Raw genomic sequence first — 19,299 nt, 5'->3', positions numbered from 1 at the left:
GCACCTTCTCTTGGAATTCTCTTCTATCACCAGCCTTGATGAGGTAGAAACTCAGTTTGAGAGAAATAAGCCATTACAGTGGGTAGAGTTACTCAACTACTTGATAGATGGCCCAGAGGCACAATAGCACTTTCCCAGGAACGTACAGTGAGTCAGATCCTATCCTAAACCATAACTTCTTCCAACCATGACGATCTTGAAATAATTAGAAAAAACAAGCTATTTTTTATTAAAAAAACACAGTTTATTGAAAAAGAGTAATGCTTTATACAAATTCCCATTACAAAACTCCAAAATATCTATTTGTCTGTTTCCAGGCACAGAAGAGGAGTACAAAAATAGCAGAATTGGATAAATTCTGGTGTACCAATTCTATTGGCCATTTTAGACTATCAATTTCTCTGTAGAGTTTAGCAACCAGTAGCCACATACATTTACACTCAGACATCATTAGGACGTATGTAAGTAGAAAGTCTCTTTGATTTATACCTTCTAAGAACATAGAGTTTCAGATTTGGAAGACACACTAAAATTTTCTGGTTCATATCCTCATATGATGCAGCCCTTTGGATAACTTCTCCATGTGGTTTCACCATGAATTACCATTCCCAATTCATTATGCCAGCTGATAGCAACACCTTGTATATGCTGGCCAGTTACTATAATTCAAAAAATCTTCCATATTTTGCCTTTGCTAATGCTTACACTCCTGTTTTACCCATTACATCTGCAAACTTGTGCTAAGTCAAGTCTGCATTACTGAAAGGAGAAGAGCTTAGCCACAAAAAGCATCAGGCCATACTGACTGAAGAAACTAAGACTTCCTCAGAATCTTTTCCATTTAGTAAGCTGAATTCCACTTTAGTGTCCCATCATGTGAGAGATTAAGGCAAGAAAGCCATTTCTTAAAATTTCTCTCTTTTCAGTGATTTGAAAAGCAACCCAAAACCTATGCACTCAAATCCTTAATTCTTTTTTCATAGAGTATTTTTCTTTTTACCTTATCAAACCATATTTACATGTATCCCATATTACTGGATCCCCACAACAGCCCTGTGAGGTAGGCAGGTCAGGAGTCACAATCCCCTTTTTACAGATGAGGCAATAAATCTAGGGCAGCAAAGTGCCTTGCCCAAACTCACGTAGTAATTGATAGCACCAAGATTCAAATCAGGTCTCCAGACACCAAAGCCAACACCCTTCCATTACATCATCTTGCTCAAGTGAAGTAGTAATTTCTCAGACAGGAACACGAAGAGCAATTGTTAAAATGGAACAGGGAACCAATAGCATGGCATACACAGCTGATAGAAAGGAAATGGACCAATAGAGAAAGGAAGGTGCTGGGCGATGTAAAGGCATTGTAGAGGTTGGGTTCAGTGACTTCTTAACAGCCAATTGAGCAAATAAAAACACTACTTAGGCATAGTTCATGTTCAAAGCATGAGAATAATATCAACTAATTGATATTCACACTGCCTCTACCAGCTGGTTAAGTATCATTATCTCAATTTGACAGATGGGAAAAAAGGAGAAAGATTAAGTGACTCGCTTACAGCTAGAGAGGGAATATTTGTCATCAGCTTATCACTACAGGAAGTTTAGCACTTCATTCAGACATGTGAGACATTTTTTTCTAGAAAGAAGTAAACTATATGATAATTACATATGAGAAAACAATATGGTTGAGGGGGTGTGGGGAGAAAAAGATAGTTTGGGGGGATATACAACTGTGAATAAGTAGCTTAAAAACTCAATCAATAAAATTGTGTTACAACACCTGGGAAAGTAGCACACAGCAACTCAATCAGACAAATATTTTCAAAGCAAATAAGAGTGTTGTAAGGCAGAGTACAGAAATCATGTGGGAAGGTCAACAGGAATATATCATCTGGTCATACAGAAAGATATTCTCCTAACGCTCTGATTTGTAAGAGATTCTTACTGACTCTAGGCATTAAATTGTAGGCATATAAAATGTGTTATCAGATTCAATATTAAGCTCAACCTAATGAAAAAAAAACAATAAAGACATGAAAAATGACTGATGACAAAGCACATAGTGTAAGACTATAATAAAAATAATATAAAAGAAGCACATGAAAAGGGCACATGTGAAGAAGTGAAAAAAGTCATACTTGATAAAATAGATTAGGGCTTCTGTCAAAGACACTAAAAACTCATGAAAGAGGGAAAATGATACTTGACCTATTATATATGTGTCCATAAAGAAGAAGAGAAATATACCAAATAAACTGCTTTTTTCAATCAATATAGAATTAAATATATTTTTCTTTTTTTCGATATACTTTAAGTATAATGGTACCAATATAATGATAAGAGCTTTTGTTATCGAACTTTTTATAGAAAAACATGTATATATACATATCTATATATATTTATGGAGCGCCCCCTCCCCACATTTGAGGTGATTACTCAGTGGGAAGCAGTAATAAAAATGGAAAAGGCTTCCCTCCTGTATTGAAGGAAAGGAGATAAAATAAGACTGAGCCATTTTTAGCAACAGGTATTTTTTTTTTAAATACCGGGTTATTTGTTTTCCGGTTTTTTTTTGTGTTGTTTTTTTTTTTTTGTTTTTTGGTTTTGTTTGGTTTGGTTTGGTAATACCACAGTTCAGACTACAATAGTCAAAAGTCTAAGGTCAATGACAGTATTACAATGTCCATTTTCTACTTCTTTCGATAGTGCTGTCTCCTTTTGCTTCTGTGTCACACGTAGTCTTTCCCACTGGAAGGTGCAGGTTTTGGATAAGGCCGTGGCGTTGGGTAAGATGTTGTTTTCCGGGGACAGGAACAGCAAAGTAGGGCACCTCCCAGAAGGCAGAGAGAAGCAGCAGCCCAGCCAGTGAAGAGAGCCTGACCAAATTCATACCTAAAAAGAAAAGACAATGCATTTGTTTAATCAATGAACCATTGAAAATTTTTATAATATAATTAAGGATGGAAATCAGTATCATATCCATTTAATATTTTTCCAATTAAAAACAAATCCCCCATGATCCCTTGGGGGAGGTACTCTAAGGTTTATGAATACATACATATAAGAATGTTTACATTACAGTTGTAGACACTTTGCAATAGTAGCTCAGGCAATATGGCATGCAACACCAGGTTAATCACACAAATATTTCCAAAGACTTTACCACATGTAGGAGACCTGTAAAGCATGTTTATGACTTGGACCATGATTCTCAGGCTAAAACTGAACAATTATGCTCTTGCCAAGTAGCAATCGTATCCTGTAAAGAAACTGCTAGAGAGCGATGGAGACTATTAAAATTTCAAAAGTTGATCCTAGATACCTACATACACTGAAGTCAGAAATGTATGGTGATAAAATTTTAGCCTACTGAGACTTTGCAATTTCCGTCCCTATATTGTAAGTCTTAGGGGATGGGCTCCAACAGGATCATGATCACTGCAGTATGTGTTCTCCTAGATGTGGGTGATTACAAGAAGAGAAGCACACCTTATCTCTCCAATCACTGTGATTCTTCATCCATTCATCCTAGCTCTAAACAAACAATAATTATACCTTAACATCCTGACTTTGAATGCAGTTATTAGGCCTTAATGATGTGAACACAGTGAGACAAAGAGCCTTGTCGCTGATCAAAGAGTGTTGTTACATGAGAGCTAAGAATCAGCTCTGTTATTTCTACAACTTGCAATTTTAAGAAAAATGACCTTAGCAAAGCCAATTTTATAGCTGTTATGGAACAGAAAATTTCAAAGTAGTATCTCAACTTATTTTTTTCATAAATAAGTTATATATTTTTTTCTTAAATAAAATTAAACTGTTGGGATTGAAGTACTATTCATTAACCTCTACAGTAGTACTATTTTTTCAACCAATCATAAACAGTGTGTTAACTTACAAATAATCAATCAATCAAGTGCAGTAAGTATTGGGATATACTTCAAAAAGCAAATGTTAAATATGTTAACATCTTTATTGATATTAAAAGAATAAACAAGAAATAAAGGTCCAGTATATACTTGAAAAGTATAAAGCTTGGAAATGTTCTACTTTTAAGCGAATTTTGTCATCAATATAGGCTGTTAAAACTCATTTTAACATCAGTTAGAGGCCTTTTAGATTATTTTCAAGTTTGACTAAAATTTCATAAACCTCCCAGCAAATCTGGGAAGTTACAGCACTAGTTGGACTTTGCAGAACATAAAAAGGGGATTTTCTCAGAGAACAAACTATTTTATGCATGAATAGCATTACCTGGCATTGACCGGGGTCATGGGATCATAAAATTCTTGAACAATTCTATTGCCATACCATGCTGTGGCAACTAAAACAGCCAGACCTACAGAAATTCAAAACAAAAGACTGTTAATCATTGTGGAACAATGAACATAAAATATACACCCATTTCATTTATAAGCATTTTACAAGAATTGAATCTCATCAATAGTGCTGACATTTTTAATTTAGTCAATTTTAATTTAGACAAGTTTAACTGAGGGAGCCTGGAGATTCAGACATGATTTATTCCAAGTATTCTGTTAAGAGAGGCAAAAATATTAAGTTGAAGTTGGGCATGGTTTACACTCTTCATATCATCTTATTCACTTACAGTCCAAGGTCACAGGTACAAATAACACTTCATTGGGAAATAACTCAACAGCTTGGTGTCAGCTAAGATCTCCTTCAAAGATATTGTTACACATTAATGTACTAAACTTTCTGATAAAGCCAATGTCCATATTAGTATAGACAGTCACTTGCAAAAGAGAAGATGAAAACCCTTCTCCATTTTTCTTGACCCAAATTCGAAATTTACATTTCTACAGGACCAAAAGGAAAGTAAACAACTAGATAGCAGGGAAGAGCAGGACCTGTCTCAGTATGGACCAAATCCTACTGCCCCACTGGCCAGACATGACAGATTTTGCCTTGAGAACTGGTGAGGTGCCATATGCTAGATCGATTTACGTAGCATGCCCTCAATTTCTCACACACCTCCTATTTCAGTAATACCAGGGAAACTACTTACTCAACATAATTACTTCTATCATTTATAAGAAGTATAAAATATCTCAGTATTTCTTATCCAAAGAGATTAAGTAGCTTCTTTTTGCAGTAATTCTATAAAACTATCATTATAAACAGATTAAATATGTCCATGCTACTCCCTCCTTCCCCTTCCCCTTCCTACTCCCCGCCAAAATTGGCCCAATCTAATTGTCTCTAATACTTGACAGAAAACACTATTGCTTTTGGCTACCGAGACAAAGGCTACCGATGACAAGGCTCCGGAACCTGCTACCCTCACTACCATAAAACAGAAGCAGGGGTGTTGCACTTACAGAAGTTATAAGAAGGTAAGCGAAGAAGGGGCACTATGCAGTTTATTCATAGCCTTTGGGACCAAACTGTTGGGAATAAAATGCCATCCGTGCTTTTTCTGACAGGAGCTAATTTGAATAAATTCAAAGACTGATCCCTTTAGCCAAATCTTTAGTAAAGCCACAGACACTCTTCCTTCACTATTGGTAAAATCCACATATGATGCTGGGCTAAAGGCCCTACAAAGTCTTTTGTCAAAGAGAAAATGAGAAAAGAAAGTCTAATTCTAGCTCTTCCTAATGGTAGATTATATCACTAGTGTCATTTTAAAAAACTATAATAGACTACTACATATACTATATAAGGTATATACACTGTTTATAATTTATATAGTAGTCTATTATTTTATATACACACATTTATACATATTTATATATGTATACATACATATAAACAATCTTATTTAATATAATTCTTATTATAGGCTTAAAAGTTTGTTTTTAATGTTTATTTATTTTTGAGAGAGAGAGAGAGAGAGAGACAGAGTATGAGCTGGGGAGGAGCAGAGAGAGGGAGACACAGAGCCCAAAGCAGGCTCCAGGCTCTGAGCTGTCAGCACAGAGCCTGATGTGAGGCTTGAACTCACAAACTGTGAGATCATGACCTGAGTTGAAGTTGGACACTTAATGGACTGAGCCACCCAGGCACCCCTTATTATAGAATTTTATAATGGAACTGTCCACGTCTTCTTCTGGTACTCATTTTCTCAAAGGTCACATATGTAACACATCAATCAACACTTGAATGAAGCAACAAATACATGTATGTTGTCTATGGAAAACAGAACTTCATTACTTTATCAAGGCTTTCTCTTTCTTATCTCATCTACCTAATTTCCTGCCATTCCAACGTTCCACCTCTACTCCATTTGGCCTTTCTCTTCACTTCTCTATAGTACATCCTATTTATTCTGGAATCAGATCTGTCTGCCTGGAATGTTGTCCTCATTTTTCTCCAAAAAACCTCAATCCCATCCATTGCTCACAGACATGTACAATTCACACAATCTTCACGTACTCTCTCTGTCATTACTCCCCATCTCTGCTTCATAGTGTCTGTGGAGACACTACAGAAAATTTCTGAATCATATAGAATTGTTCCTTAGTGTTTGCCAAATGGAAAATACCTCTCTTCACCTGAAGACAGGTTGTAGCAAAACAGCCGGCACCTGGGACCTCAATGAACAGACCTGCCCCCCACCCTCCGCCGCCATGAGCACAGATCTCAAATTTTCATTTGGATCCTATTTGAGAGAGTGAAAGTCGACTCAAGGTTTCTGTGTCTTTGAGATCTTAAAGGAACCGAAATACAACCTTCAAGATCTGAAAGGAGCTTAAATAAATCAGTTTAAGTGCAACCAATCCAATAAACTCTCAGGAAACCGAAACCGAGGTCTTCAACTGTGCCAGAGACACGGGGGGCAGGGGGACGGGGCCACTCTTACCTGCAATGAGAAATGTCACACCCCCAATGACAGCCATCCGCATCTTCTGCACCTCATCGTCTTCCATGCACTTCATGCACTTCATGCCAACAGTGGCCACAAAGATGGCTATAAGTCCCAGAAGGATGCCAATCACCATCAAAGCGCGGGTTGCTTGCAAAGTGCCTGGAAGGAAACATTTTACAACATGGAAAAAGGATGCCTAGGCCAACAAGAGGAGAATGAATGAAGGCCAAGTATATTCCAATATTGTAGGGAAGAGATAAAAATGAACTAGGAGTCAGGACAGCCCAGTTCCAGCAATGTTTCTGCAGGTAACCAACAAAGTTTCCTTTCCAGAAAAAGAAACGCCTGGCTGGATGATGAGTAAGAAGTCCTCCAGCTCTCACATTTTATGTTTTCAATATGAACTTCAAATTCTCTAGAAAAATAATTAATGACCTGGTTGAATAGGTTTAGCAGAACTAATACATCTCTAATCCTCACTAGCAGAGTATTTTAATTCGGAAATAACAATCCTATGTATTATCCTTAATGTTAAACCATTTATAATTAACATGGCTTACAATATACTTTGGTAATAGTCAATGGCTTTATACTCCAGTCATCAAGCTTCAGAAAAAAAACAGGTGAATTTAGAAGACAAGTAACGAATTTCTCAAAGATTATCATGGCTGGATAAGTAACATTTGTGTCTCCAGTGATTGGGCTGGGGGTGGGGGATATCAATGGCATTTTCTTAGAACAAAACCAAATAAACTTTGAGATGTTAGTTTGGAACATAGTAGTTTTATATTTTCAGAGATATCACCAGTGTCCAAAACGATTAAACTGTCAGGTTGTAAAATAGCAGACAATAATTTAATATAGCATTTCTCAAGATTCCACTAATTTTCTCATATCCTGTTATTGTCCTTGGTGTACTAAATCATGAGCAAATAGATACAGTCGGCTTTGGGAGATTATACCAGTATGTTACCTAAAGAGTAAAAACCATGATACCATCACTGTGGAATGAAGGCACAGATTGAAAAAAAAAAAGTTTCTCCCCTTCAACTTTTTCACTCACTTATGGGGAAATGACTTTGATTAATTGTAGATTTTTTTCCTCCTTCAGATAAAGATCTTTATCTTATTGACAGTGTTCACATGTGACAATTATTTTTGCAGATATAAATATTATTTACATTGTAACATACCGTGCCATCTTGGGTAAGCTGCTTATTATTCTTTGGGACCATGCTTCTATTATGGAAAGTGTGAATGACGATATCTCTAGCCAAGAAGTTGGAACACCTTACTTCTTGATGGTCTGCAAAAGTGGCTGACATGATGGAAAGGTTTTGTATCTCATTATCAGACTGATACTTAAGCTCAGTCTTATTATGTTCAAGGCTGAAAACTTACATTCCCAGCCGCAGTTAACTCTAAAGATTTCTAAAACATCATTAAATTTTAATGTTTTAATATTTACATCCAATCTCTGATAAAATCACAAGAATCAAAGGTATTTTATTTTACTGTATCTGAGAGATATTTTGGAAGCCAAGATAAATTTTTATTTGATTAAAAAAATTTAATGTTTATTTATTTATTTGAGAGAGAGAGAGAGAGAGAGAGAGAGAGAGAGAGAGAGAGAGTAGGAGCAGGGGAGGGGCAGAGAGAGGGAGACACAGAATCTGAAGCAGGTCCCAGGCTCCAAGCTGTCAGTACAGAGCCTGAGGCGGGGCTCGAACTTGTGAACCACAAGATCATAATCTGAGCTGAAGTCAGATGCTCAACTGACTGAGCCACACAGGCGCCCCATGATTTAATTACATGCCAAAATGGAAACACCTTCCCCCCCTTACATATCCACGTCCTTATAAGCGTGTGTGGGCACACGTGTACCCTACCCACACACTTCGCTTAAGATTCCAGGGTAGTATAAGAACTGCTGAATGAAAACACATGTTCCGTATGCATTTCCCAGGAACTGAAGCTGCTTATAAGATTAACGTAAACCTTCTTCCTTGGAATCACAAACAATCCTGAGGTAAGAGGAGGAAAGTACCAAGGAATCCACAGTTACAGTGTGTCCTTCCTTCTCATTTCCCAACAGTTTTTGCAAGGACAATCATTATGTAATAGGGAAATGAAAAGCAAAATAACTAAGTTCTTATACATAACACAAATTTCAGATTTGGTTCCAAATGCCACTGAGAGCAAAAGAATACCGGAAGAGGAAATACTGAAACTCACAAAGATAATCCATATGCCAGGAGGATAGGATGACTCCTGTCTGTTTGCCTGGCACTGTCTTTTTTTTCCCAAGTTTATTTATTTATTTTGAGAGAGAGAGAGAGAGGGAGAGAGAGAGAGAGAGAGAGAGAGAATCCCAAGCAGGCTCCATGCTGCCAGTGCAGAGCCTGATGTGGGGCCTCAAACCCATGAACTGTGAGATCACGACCTGAGCCAAAATCAAGAGTTGGACACTTAGCCTACTGAGCCTACTCAGGCACCCTACTGTCTTGGTGTTAAAACTACAAGTCCTACCTCCTGAGAAGGACCTGAATCCTGGGCAAATGGGGACAGGGGGTCACTCTACTGGAGGATGACAGAACGTGACAAATAAAATGAGGTGGGTTTAGCATGGTGGTCAGAAGGCATAGATCATGCAGGGCTTTGCAATCTGGAGTACGGGGTTCGGTGTTTATTCTAAGTGTAATCAGAAGTCATTGTAGGGGCTAAAAGAAGGGGTGGCAGGATTTTTACCTTCAATATAGAGAGCACAGTTAGCAAATATTCTTACCATGACAGCCCTTAAATTACATGCAGCCTTCCACATCTCTTAGCCTCTTCTGCCTTTTTCTCTCATAAACAGTTTTCCAACCTTTATTAACCATTTTTATTGTTAAACTATGATGTCTCTCCAAGTTTTCCACTTTGTTTGTCTTGTAGCGCCCCCAACCTGACTCAGAGACTGTAATAATCATCCTGATCTGCACTTCATGTAAAAACACCAGGCCACCAGCCCAGCAGGTCTGAGCACTTGAATCACAAGGTATTCTTCACGGGGAGTCTACTGTGCCTCAGTCTCATGAGTCACACTTGTATAAAACCACCCAGACAGGGAGCACACATAGATAAACTACTCCACGTCTCCATCTGCACTCACCTGGAATGATCGAATATTCACAGTTTTCATCTCTAAGTTTTCCCCCTTCAAGTCGTCCGGGAAAGCACAGTCGGTTCATGCCATACCCATTTTATTCTTTCCCCTTATTTCACAAAGCTTCTAAGGGGGAGGAAACATTTTCTTTGGTTCATTACAAAACCCCCTCTGTTTTATTTCTTCACAGAATAATGAATTATTTGTACAATGCACAAAAAATAATGGCGAAAATAGAAAAAAAATTGCTTGGGAATCATATCAGCTGAATGGAACAGAGATCATGTTTCATTTTTAAAGATCTGATAAAGCAATAGTGTTATTTTGCAAAGCAGTATTTTTCTCCTTCTCTCTTTTCATTTATGTCTCAGCATCCACTGACTTGCACAATTTCTATGGTACAATACTGGATGCACGTCAAACACAAAATCTCATCTTGCTTCATTGGACAGATTTGGATGAATTCTTAACTATATTGATATGTGTGGGGTGGGGGGGTTGTTAAAAAAAAAGGCTGAGAATCATAACAACATGAAAACTCACTAGTTAGGCATATGTAACAATGGATTACAAAGTCAAAGTGAGCAAGTGTTGTGTTACAAGTTATGAGAATTTTATGTAGAGATAGAATCTAAATTGCACAATTTTAAGCTGGAACCAGATGAATCCTTCAAATTAAGGTCTTATGGAAGCCTTTTAAGCCAGAGTTCTAAAATATGTAATTGTGAGCTCCTTGAGGTCTTGGGGCAGATATTTGTTCCATCCAAAACACTACGAACAGTACCTGGCAAGCTACATGGGTTATTCAACCTGTGTTCAACGAATTCAAATTTGAACATGTTTTTATTTTTTCAAATTTGCACTAATACAATAGAGAAAATACTCTGGTGTTTAGCTTAGTCTTTGATATACTCATGAGCAATGCCTCCTTAGTGAGCCTGGGTAGAGTAAAAATTTCCTATATAAAGCTAGACTTAGTTTCAATCATTAAAAGCCAGAAACTTATACAAGGAGGGAACAAATCATATTTTGTGCTTAACTTCTTTATTTTTTTAGCTTTCAAAATTTTAGAATTCTGCATTGAATGAGCTTCTGAGCTCTTTCTTTCTTTCTTTCTTTCTTTCTTTCTTTCTTTCGTTCTTTCTTTTTTTCTTTTCCTAGTAGAATAATGATGAGCAGGATAAAGAAGTTGAGAAATCTTTGAGAGCCACAAAACAGCATTTTAGGCCAGATAGATACAGTATAGCCTTGAACTATTAACTCTGAGCTGGCCTAATTGGATCAACTCTGGAAGCAATCTGTTCCTTTCCTGGCCCTTTAAGTTTGGAGACACCTCTACAATATTCTTATCACTGACTACAGTTGTCTGTGGGGAAAATGGTTAGCAAACATTCAGAAAGTTACACTATTGTTTCTCATCATCATTCAGCAGTAAATAGAGGAGGCAGTCTTTTAATTACACTTACCTAGACCGATAATCTTGAGATTAAAGACCCCCTAAGGGGTTCTCACCACTTTCGACCCGAAAGTATAATTTGAAAAAGTACTTACAAAGACCTCTACTTACAAGACAAGAAATGAGTGAGAAGTTACTGATCGACTACAGTTGGGTTAATCAACATGAGTGTAGAAAGACAAGTATAGACAAGTATGTCCATTTTTTTTCTAAAGGTTTCTTTTTTTTTTTTTTTAAGTCTTACTATACAAGCAGCAAAGTCTCCTGTAGATACTTGGCATTGTATAATTGTGTATGCTATTTACTGGCCATATTGCTATATCACTACCTTACGCAGTATGTATCAAACAAAATTGATTTTCATTAAATCCACACCCTCACGTGGTCCCCCTTTGCATGAGTAGTTGCTTAATAAGTGTTAGGCAAGTAAATGAACCATTGGGTGACTGAAACAAAAACGCTCTCTTCCCTGCAATTAAATGAGGTCATCACAGAACTATATACTCCCATGGCTTTTTCACTTTTACTCAAGTTCAAAGTTTCTCAAGAGTTCTCATTGTTATGATTTCCATTTTATTGACGCCTAAGCTGGTGGCCACTGCGTATGACTTCAGAACACTGCCACAGTCACTGAAGTGGTCTGGGAGGAGTCAGGACTTAGCACTTCTCAGGATGTCCTGAGTAGTCTCGCTATCTTTTTTGTTTGTTTCTTAGAGAAATTGCCTCATGATTGAATGTAAGCTTCCATATTACCAATTACCCATCGCTCCCATCAGGGAAACCTAAACTATGCCACTTGCTTCTTTGCCTTCAATCATGGCAGTCAGTAACAAAGAATGTTGGCACAGGCAGGAATCAACACTGGCACCTTCTAAATCATTTCGGCTGTATCCCTGGGAGCAAGAATAGGCCCTGGCTTACATTTGTTGAGTTGATGAATGAATCATGGATTCATCTCCCCATCCCCCTCGCTCTGCCCTATTTTATAAGTGGGAAAACTACAGCCCAGAGAGATGGAGTGGCTTACCATAATATACATAGCTACTTAGCACAAAACTAGGGTAAGCATTGAGAACTTCTGATTTCAAGCCTAGATTTTTAATTTTTTTTTTTTTTACTTTCATCATTCCAAGAGTCAAAACTAATTCATGAAACAGAGTCGAACACCAGTGGCCCCTTGAACACCCCTCGGTTGCAGCATGCATTATGTAGACTGGGGAAATGTGAGTACCTTCCTCTCTGACTATGCTTTAAAGACTTAAAATCCAAGTCAGTGATTTCGTCTCTTTGATTGAGCCTGACATCATGGGGAGAGTGCTGGGAAACCTCACTGACAACCCATACTCATTAAGCACACCTACACACATGTGGGTTCATGCAAAGCAAGTGGAACAGGCTAGAGGAGCTTATAAACAAATTACAGAATCCCAAAGTTACATGAGACTTAGGAGAGTCTAGCCTAACCTTCCATTTGTCTGGTGCTTGGATCTTCCCTACAACATTCCTACAAAATGCTTACTTCTCTACTTGCACACCTCCCACACTGCAGCCTACTTGGACAGCCCAATCCTTTGGACCACTCTCACTACTAAAATCAAGCAAGAAGAAACAATGAACTAACTACATAAAATAGACACAAGCTCGCCAAAAGCTTGAGAACTGGATCAACACAAGGTGAGATGTACAGTTTAATCAGGAAAAGTCTACTGCAGCTGTATCTGGCACTTCTCATTGTATATGCCAATTCTCAGCTGCAGGAGTCATCTTGTCAATGAGCATCTCATACCTGGGATGGAACTGAAATGGTTTCGGCCATAGTAAAACCACAATACACAGTGTAACATTTCCCCACCCCCACCCCCCCACCCCCCAGGAAGTTTCTCAGTTTACATTTTAATAAACTACTTTGCAAGAACCACATAAAAAAAAAAAAGCCCTGTTGTATCCCATTTCCTATACTGGTTTCAATACCCTATATTCCTTTAGATATTTTATGAATGCCACATGCTTTTTATAGCTGACACTAGTTAGAGCAGGGGATCAAGGGCTTTTAACATGTCTGTTGCTACAAACCTTGATAAATTTCTCTATCTCCACCCTAAGATGCCAAGTGGGCTCGACTGGCAAAGAGAACAAGGTACAATTTCAGGAAACTTCTAGTTAAGCTATAAGCTAAAAGCACTTCCTGGAATGCAACCCTTTACAAGGGACACTACTTACACATAAGATAATCATTCTCTTCTAGATGTTACAAAACTGTATCCAATCCAGCCAATGAATCACCACTACCCCAGGTCTCTACATTAGGTGAGGGTGAGGACCACAGCCCAGGCAGAGAAACAGAGACAGGTTCACTAGGCTTCATTCAAAGGCATCTGGTCAGTCATTGGCAGCTTGGGAAAGTACCTGTGAGTCAAGGCTCCCTCTTCTGGGAATCAGTTTTGAGAGAAAGGCCTCACCTCCACTTTGGATAAATCCTGGTTTCGACCAAAACAAAAAGAGGAATCTGATCTGGACTTAAATCATCAGGAAGCAATCTCTAAAATGTGCAGGGGAGTGTATTTAGTTCTTCCACAATAGCTTCAAAAAACCACAACTGCTATATTAGCAGGGAATAAATGGAAGTAAAACATTTTGACACTTTATCATGTATAGCAATGACCTACCTGTTGGAGTATTTACAACATGGATCAATTTGGTCATGGATTCTATTTGGTGGCTTAAGGAAGTAAAAGGAAACCTAGTTAAATGTGTTGAGAATGAACTGTTTTGATCAGAAGAATCAGAGAGCTCTCTGGAATTGCCCTTAAAACCTTCTCCATCTGCCAAGTCCTTAGCATGACATGCAAAATGCCTGACATCATTTCCTTACACACATTCGTCTTTTCATGGGGAGATTCAATGATTACATAACGGAGCGTACTTAATATACTTCTTATATTTGGTATAAAGGGATCCTAACAATATGGGAACTTTGAAAAGTTGAAACGAGAACACTCAAAACCACCATGCACATTGACGGACCAGGTGCTCAAGCTGTTTGAACAGATTCAGAATGGATTTAATAACTCTAAACTGTATGGTTTCTGACAAAACCACACACAGCAGGTGGACAGGTCAACAGAAGTAAGTTTGCATGATGACAGCGAGGCTTACCCTCAGAACACAAAGGGGACTGACGGGCAGGCTCGTTTGTCCAGGTAAAGACAGAGGAAACTTTTCTTCAAGTTACTCCAAGGGCATACGAGGCACACAGGTGCAGGACAACTAGTGGAGTACCTCAAGGAAGGTACTCCAGCCATGAATTGTTATGACCTAAGTAAGTGGCAATTTAATGCATTTCTGAAAAGGCACTCAAAAGCTTTTACCTAGAAAAATAAAAGTAAAAAGGCCATTCTATCATCCTTCTCCCCATCATCCTTAGAAATACATCTCTCGAAATAGTTCTCTCTGCATAACCCTCTCCCACTTGACCGAAGAACGGACGTGCGTTACACAGACATTCTTTTGAGGAAGACGGAAGCTTGGAGAAGACCTACTGTGTCTCTCACTACCTTCCTCCCCGGCTGAGTTCTGCCTTCCTCAACTGTGTCACCTCTGCCACATTTTCTCCATGCCCTCACTCTTCCCTCCCTGTTATGATGGGAGCTTATTTAGAACTTTTCCTTCTTGTCACCCTTTTCCACCTGCCACCAGCCTACACTTTCCAAAATGACATGACACAATCTGCCTCCTCTGCAGAGTCCAGCTTGAATGCGAACCCCGAGTCAAGGAAGAGAATGCGATGGAGCCTCCCCACACTTAGTGGATCTCAAAACTCAAAAGGATCAGAGCCTTCAAGCTCAAGTGTGGGTAGTACTCACTGGGTTGGGACAGTCCATGTAGGAATGTGACTTTTACTATGGAAACTCATAGTAAAGATAGATTTTAAAACCCTCACAATTCATCTAAAATGTTGGGATTGTCTAGTAAATGTAGAATCTGGAAAAGCTACCAGCCTCTGAACTTTTTAAAGCACAGGGTTTTCTTGCCCAAACCCAACCATTCTTCAATTTACACTGAATCTTATACAATGTCCAGGAAAGGCCTTCGATCTGAAGTTGGAGGTTGGCCTTCACCCACTCAATCTCCACTTCACTCTCAAGGGAATTTAAGATAAAAACACACCTACAGGAGAAACGTGTCACCCAGGGAGTTGGAGGGAAAATCAGAGCTGAGCCCAGGGCGTCTCTTTTCCCAAACCACAGTTCTTTTGCTTCCTCACCACAAAGCACATGATCAGAAGACCTGATCAACTTAAGTTTCATCATGTAATTAGATCACGGAATCAACTGGTAGCCTCTACCCAAAAAAGGAGCCCCTGGGGGCCTGGGGTCTCAGGTTCACGGTCGTGGGGGTGGGGAAGGCACTCACTGTTCAGATTCAGCAAGGAGTCGAAGACTTTGCACTGTATCTGCCCGGTGCTCTGTGACACGCAGGACATCCACAGCCCCTCGTAGATGGCCTGGGCAGTCACGATGTTGTCGCCGGCGTAGGAGTAAATCTTCCATTGGGGCAGTGCCGTGCTGACGATGGAGCCGATCCAGCCCAGGAAGGCCAGGATGAAGCCTAACAGCTGCAGCCCCGCGTTGGCCATGGCTCGCTCCGGTGCCCGCGCCGGCTCGCTGGTGGCAGGTGCAGAAGGCGGAGCTGGCAGGTGCGCACCTGGGACTCCCCGGGGTGACGGAGCCGCGCAGAGAAAGTGATTGCGGGGAGCCTTGCTCCTGGTGCTGCCCCTGGCGAAACTGTGGGTCAGGGTCCGGTCCGGGTCGGCGCTGGAGTTGGGACGCGAAAAGCTGCGCGGCTCTCGGCTCGGGACTGAGACGCCAACCTGCTGGGCGCCGCGATTTAAAGCGGCTCCGCCCCCGGCCCGCCGGCCGCCGCGCAGCGCCCCCTGGCGGTTTCAGGGCGGCTCACTAGGAAAGCTTCGGGGAGCGCAGGAGCCCTCCTCGCTGGCCCCTGCGCCCTGGGCAGGAACGGTGTGGGGACTTACTGGGCAGGCTCAGGGTCCGGTGTGCTCCTGACTCCTTCTCTCTCATTTCTCGCCCCCCCTTTTTCCTCTTGTGAGACTTCTCAGGCTTTCCATCCATTCGATCTACATTTACCCCAAAATGACTATATGCGGAAATGCTAAAAATGCATAAAAGATGAAAAGCAGAGGACTCAAGAGACCCCCCGTTTTCATTTTCAACTTTATTTTACTATCTCATTAAAAGGCATTTTCCGTTTATTCCCACAACAGTTCCCCTCCCTCACACACCCTTGTCTCTCTTTTGTCCATCTTCCTCCGCCTTCTTTCCTCCCTCTGTCCCCTTTTTCCCTTCGTGGTCTCCCCTAGAATCACGTATTTCTGCGTGGGTTGTAGGAAATCTTTATAGTTTATAGGTTGGGAAACTGAGACCCAGAGAGGAAACAAGATTTCCCTATGATCACACAGCAAGTTAGAAGCACTTCCAGTACTTTCCACTACAGAGTGGTCTGATAGCGACCTGAATATATACCCTTTAATCTATTATCACCGTTATGAAAGTGCTGCCTACCCTCCCCATCCCTACACACACACACACACACACACACACACACACCAGTCTCTTTCCCACAGCAGTTTGTCTTAAAGCAGTGATTATTTCTTAGGGGGACCTGGCCAATGGGCACCCCCATCATGGCCCAAAGAGTGTTTCATCAATGAGTTATCAGGCAACTGTTCATCAAAGATGAGAGCATATAAAAGCCTTCCCTCAGGGGCACCTGGGTGGCCTGGTTGGTTAAGCGCCTTGGTCTGACTGGGGTGGTGGCCTCAGGGTTCCGTGGGTTCAAGCCCTGTGTGGCTCTCTGTTTCAGACCCTCTGTCCCCCTCTCTCTCTGCCTCTCTCCTGCGTATGCATGCTCTCTCGCTCGCTCTCTCTCTCAAAAATAAATAAACATGAAAAATAAAGTCTTTCCCCAGAGGAAAAAGAACTGGGCTAGCATTCAGGAAGTCAAGGTCCTGGTTCCGTTTTAGAACCCCCCTCAGGTTTCAGTCTAGCTGAGACTTCAGTTTCCCTCTACAGGTCTCTAAAGCTTCCCTCTTTGTAGTTACTCAGAAGTGACCTTGTGGTTTGGAATAATTAAAATGTTTTCCCAACTGATTTCTGTATGTGGTTTGAGTGTGGTAGGAGGAGAAGCTTCTATGATTTTAGTAAAACCAGAAGCACATCGGAGGCAGAAGTAAACATAGAAAACAAGGATAAAGCAAGAGGAGAAAACAAGGTAGACTTCCGTATTTACCATGGGAGCTGCCAGTTTGTCACAAGGAATGAAGAGTAAAAAAGAAAAGAAAGGCTCAGAGTGTGAATGAGAGGGATGAAAATGACTCTAACACTTGGGAGGTGCTGATATGGGGCTGTGCATGTGTGGGGGCAGGTGGTACCTGAGAATCTCTGTACCTTCTGCTCAATTTTGCTGTGAATGTAAAACTACCCTTAAAAAAAGTTTATACAGGGGCGCCTGGGTGGGTCAGTCAGTTAATCAACTGAGTTGGGCTCAGGTCATGATCTCACGGTTCTCGTGGGTTTGAGCCCCGCATCAGGCTCTGTGCTAACAGCTCAGAGCCTGGAGCCTGCTTCGGATTCTGTGTCTCCCTCTCTCTCTGCCCTTCCCCCTCGCTCTCTGTCTCTCTCTCAAAAATAAACATTAAAAAAATATTTTTTAAGTCTATATGAAAGTGAAACAACAACAACAACAACAACAAACCGAAACCCCATCACCCTCACTTCTCCCTGGCTATCTCCAGACACCTTTTGAAGGTTTAAGTCCAAAGGACAGGTCTGCCCAGAAATTTGGGGACTAGCCATGAAGAGGGTACCACATAAGCTGGATAAAGGATTTCATTTGGAATAAGCCTGATTAACAAGTGAGTGTGAAAGTCTTCCAGACCCCAGGAAGGCTCTCAGTCAGCTCTGAAGGGCGGGACCACATCCATGTTGAGTCCCCAGAGTCTGGGCCTGTAGGTAGTAATTCTTTCTAGGTCCAGGTGGATGTTCTGCGGGCACGTGTGGGTGTAGCTGCAGAAGTATCAATCACACGTGATTTGTCTATCCTCCAGGAGTATTGAGCTCAAAGGAGGTTCTCAGAATTTGCTGTAAGTCTAGACCACTACCATGTGAATCATGATCTGTTTTGTTGTCGTTCCAGTCGATTCAGAATTAAAACTGTTTTTGGAAATGTTTTTTTCTTTGTTGCTCAGATTGGATTAATGAAGACAATATATGTGTTCAATGAATACACTCATGATTGGGTCCTTTTAACCTGCAGGAGGGCCTGTTTCTATCAACCTACAGTTCGCAGGCAACCGGAGGTTTGAATTCTGTGGTCAGTATGGCCCCGTGTTTTTGTTTTCGTTTTGTTTCGGGGCTGTGTGAGGCTGATTACTTCACTGACCGCAGCCTTATTTGTGAGGTTGTGGTAAATGCTGTTTACTGCAGTGTGTCCCATGCCCATCTCTGGTATCCCTAATCCTGTCTAGTTTTCTGTCCTTCCCTCAGTGCACAGAGGTGAGATCATGGCTCAGCATAAATCCATCCGCTTAAGAGGAAAAACAACTCCACTTAAGAGGAAAAACAAACATGGGCCTCTAATATATGAAGCATAAGCAAAAAAGGCATCACTGTGACCAAGAAGTTTCTAGAAAGGTTGGCGATGGCATGGCAAATGTCTTGGCCTGTTGAACAGGAAGATCTCCTTTGTACCCGTAGACAAATTACTTCTTTTCTCCTCTCAATTTTCCTAACAATAATAATTAGGAATTGACTTCCAAAAGGTCACCCAGTATAAAGCTCAATGACCCTA

General features: G+C 40.5%; 1 protein-coding gene across 1 annotated transcript; it reads right to left on the bottom strand.

Moving 5' to 3' along the window:
* Positions 1 to 232: 232 nt before the first annotated feature.
* On the bottom strand, positions 233 to 16,304 carry CLDN1 (claudin 1). The gene is made up of 4 exons (XM_043594590.1): positions 15,847 to 16,304; positions 6,827 to 6,991; positions 4,255 to 4,339; positions 233 to 2,892 (listed from the first exon to the last, which is right to left on the bottom strand). Exons 1-4 carry the CDS (start codon positions 16,067 to 16,069, stop codon positions 2,730 to 2,732), a joined length of 636 nt encoding a protein of 211 aa, XP_043450525.1. The 5' UTR covers positions 16,070 to 16,304; the 3' UTR covers positions 233 to 2,729.
* Between the last annotated feature and the right edge of the window lie 2,995 nt (positions 16,305 to 19,299).

The sequence above is a fragment of the Prionailurus bengalensis genome, chromosome C2, assembly GCF_016509475.1.
Source record: "Prionailurus bengalensis isolate Pbe53 chromosome C2, Fcat_Pben_1.1_paternal_pri, whole genome shotgun sequence".
Classification (NCBI taxonomy): Eukaryota; Metazoa; Chordata; class Mammalia; order Carnivora; family Felidae; genus Prionailurus; species Prionailurus bengalensis.
This window is presented reverse-complemented; position numbering and strand designations above follow the sequence as displayed.

Bases quoted from the DNA above. Each gene is read 5' to 3' on its own strand.
- CLDN1 (XM_043594590.1), bottom strand. From the start codon at position 16,069: ATGGCCAACGCGGGGCTGCAGCTGTTAGGCTTCATCCTGGCCTTCCTG. The intron at 6,992-15,846 runs GTGAGTGCCTTC...GTTTCCTTCCAG, and splicing joins CTCCTTGCTGAATCTGAACA to GCACTTTGCAAGCAACCCGC. The intron at 4,340-6,826 runs GTAAGAGTGGCC...GAATTTCTGTAG, and splicing joins TGTGACATTTCTCATTGCAG to GTCTGGCTGTTTTAGTTGCC.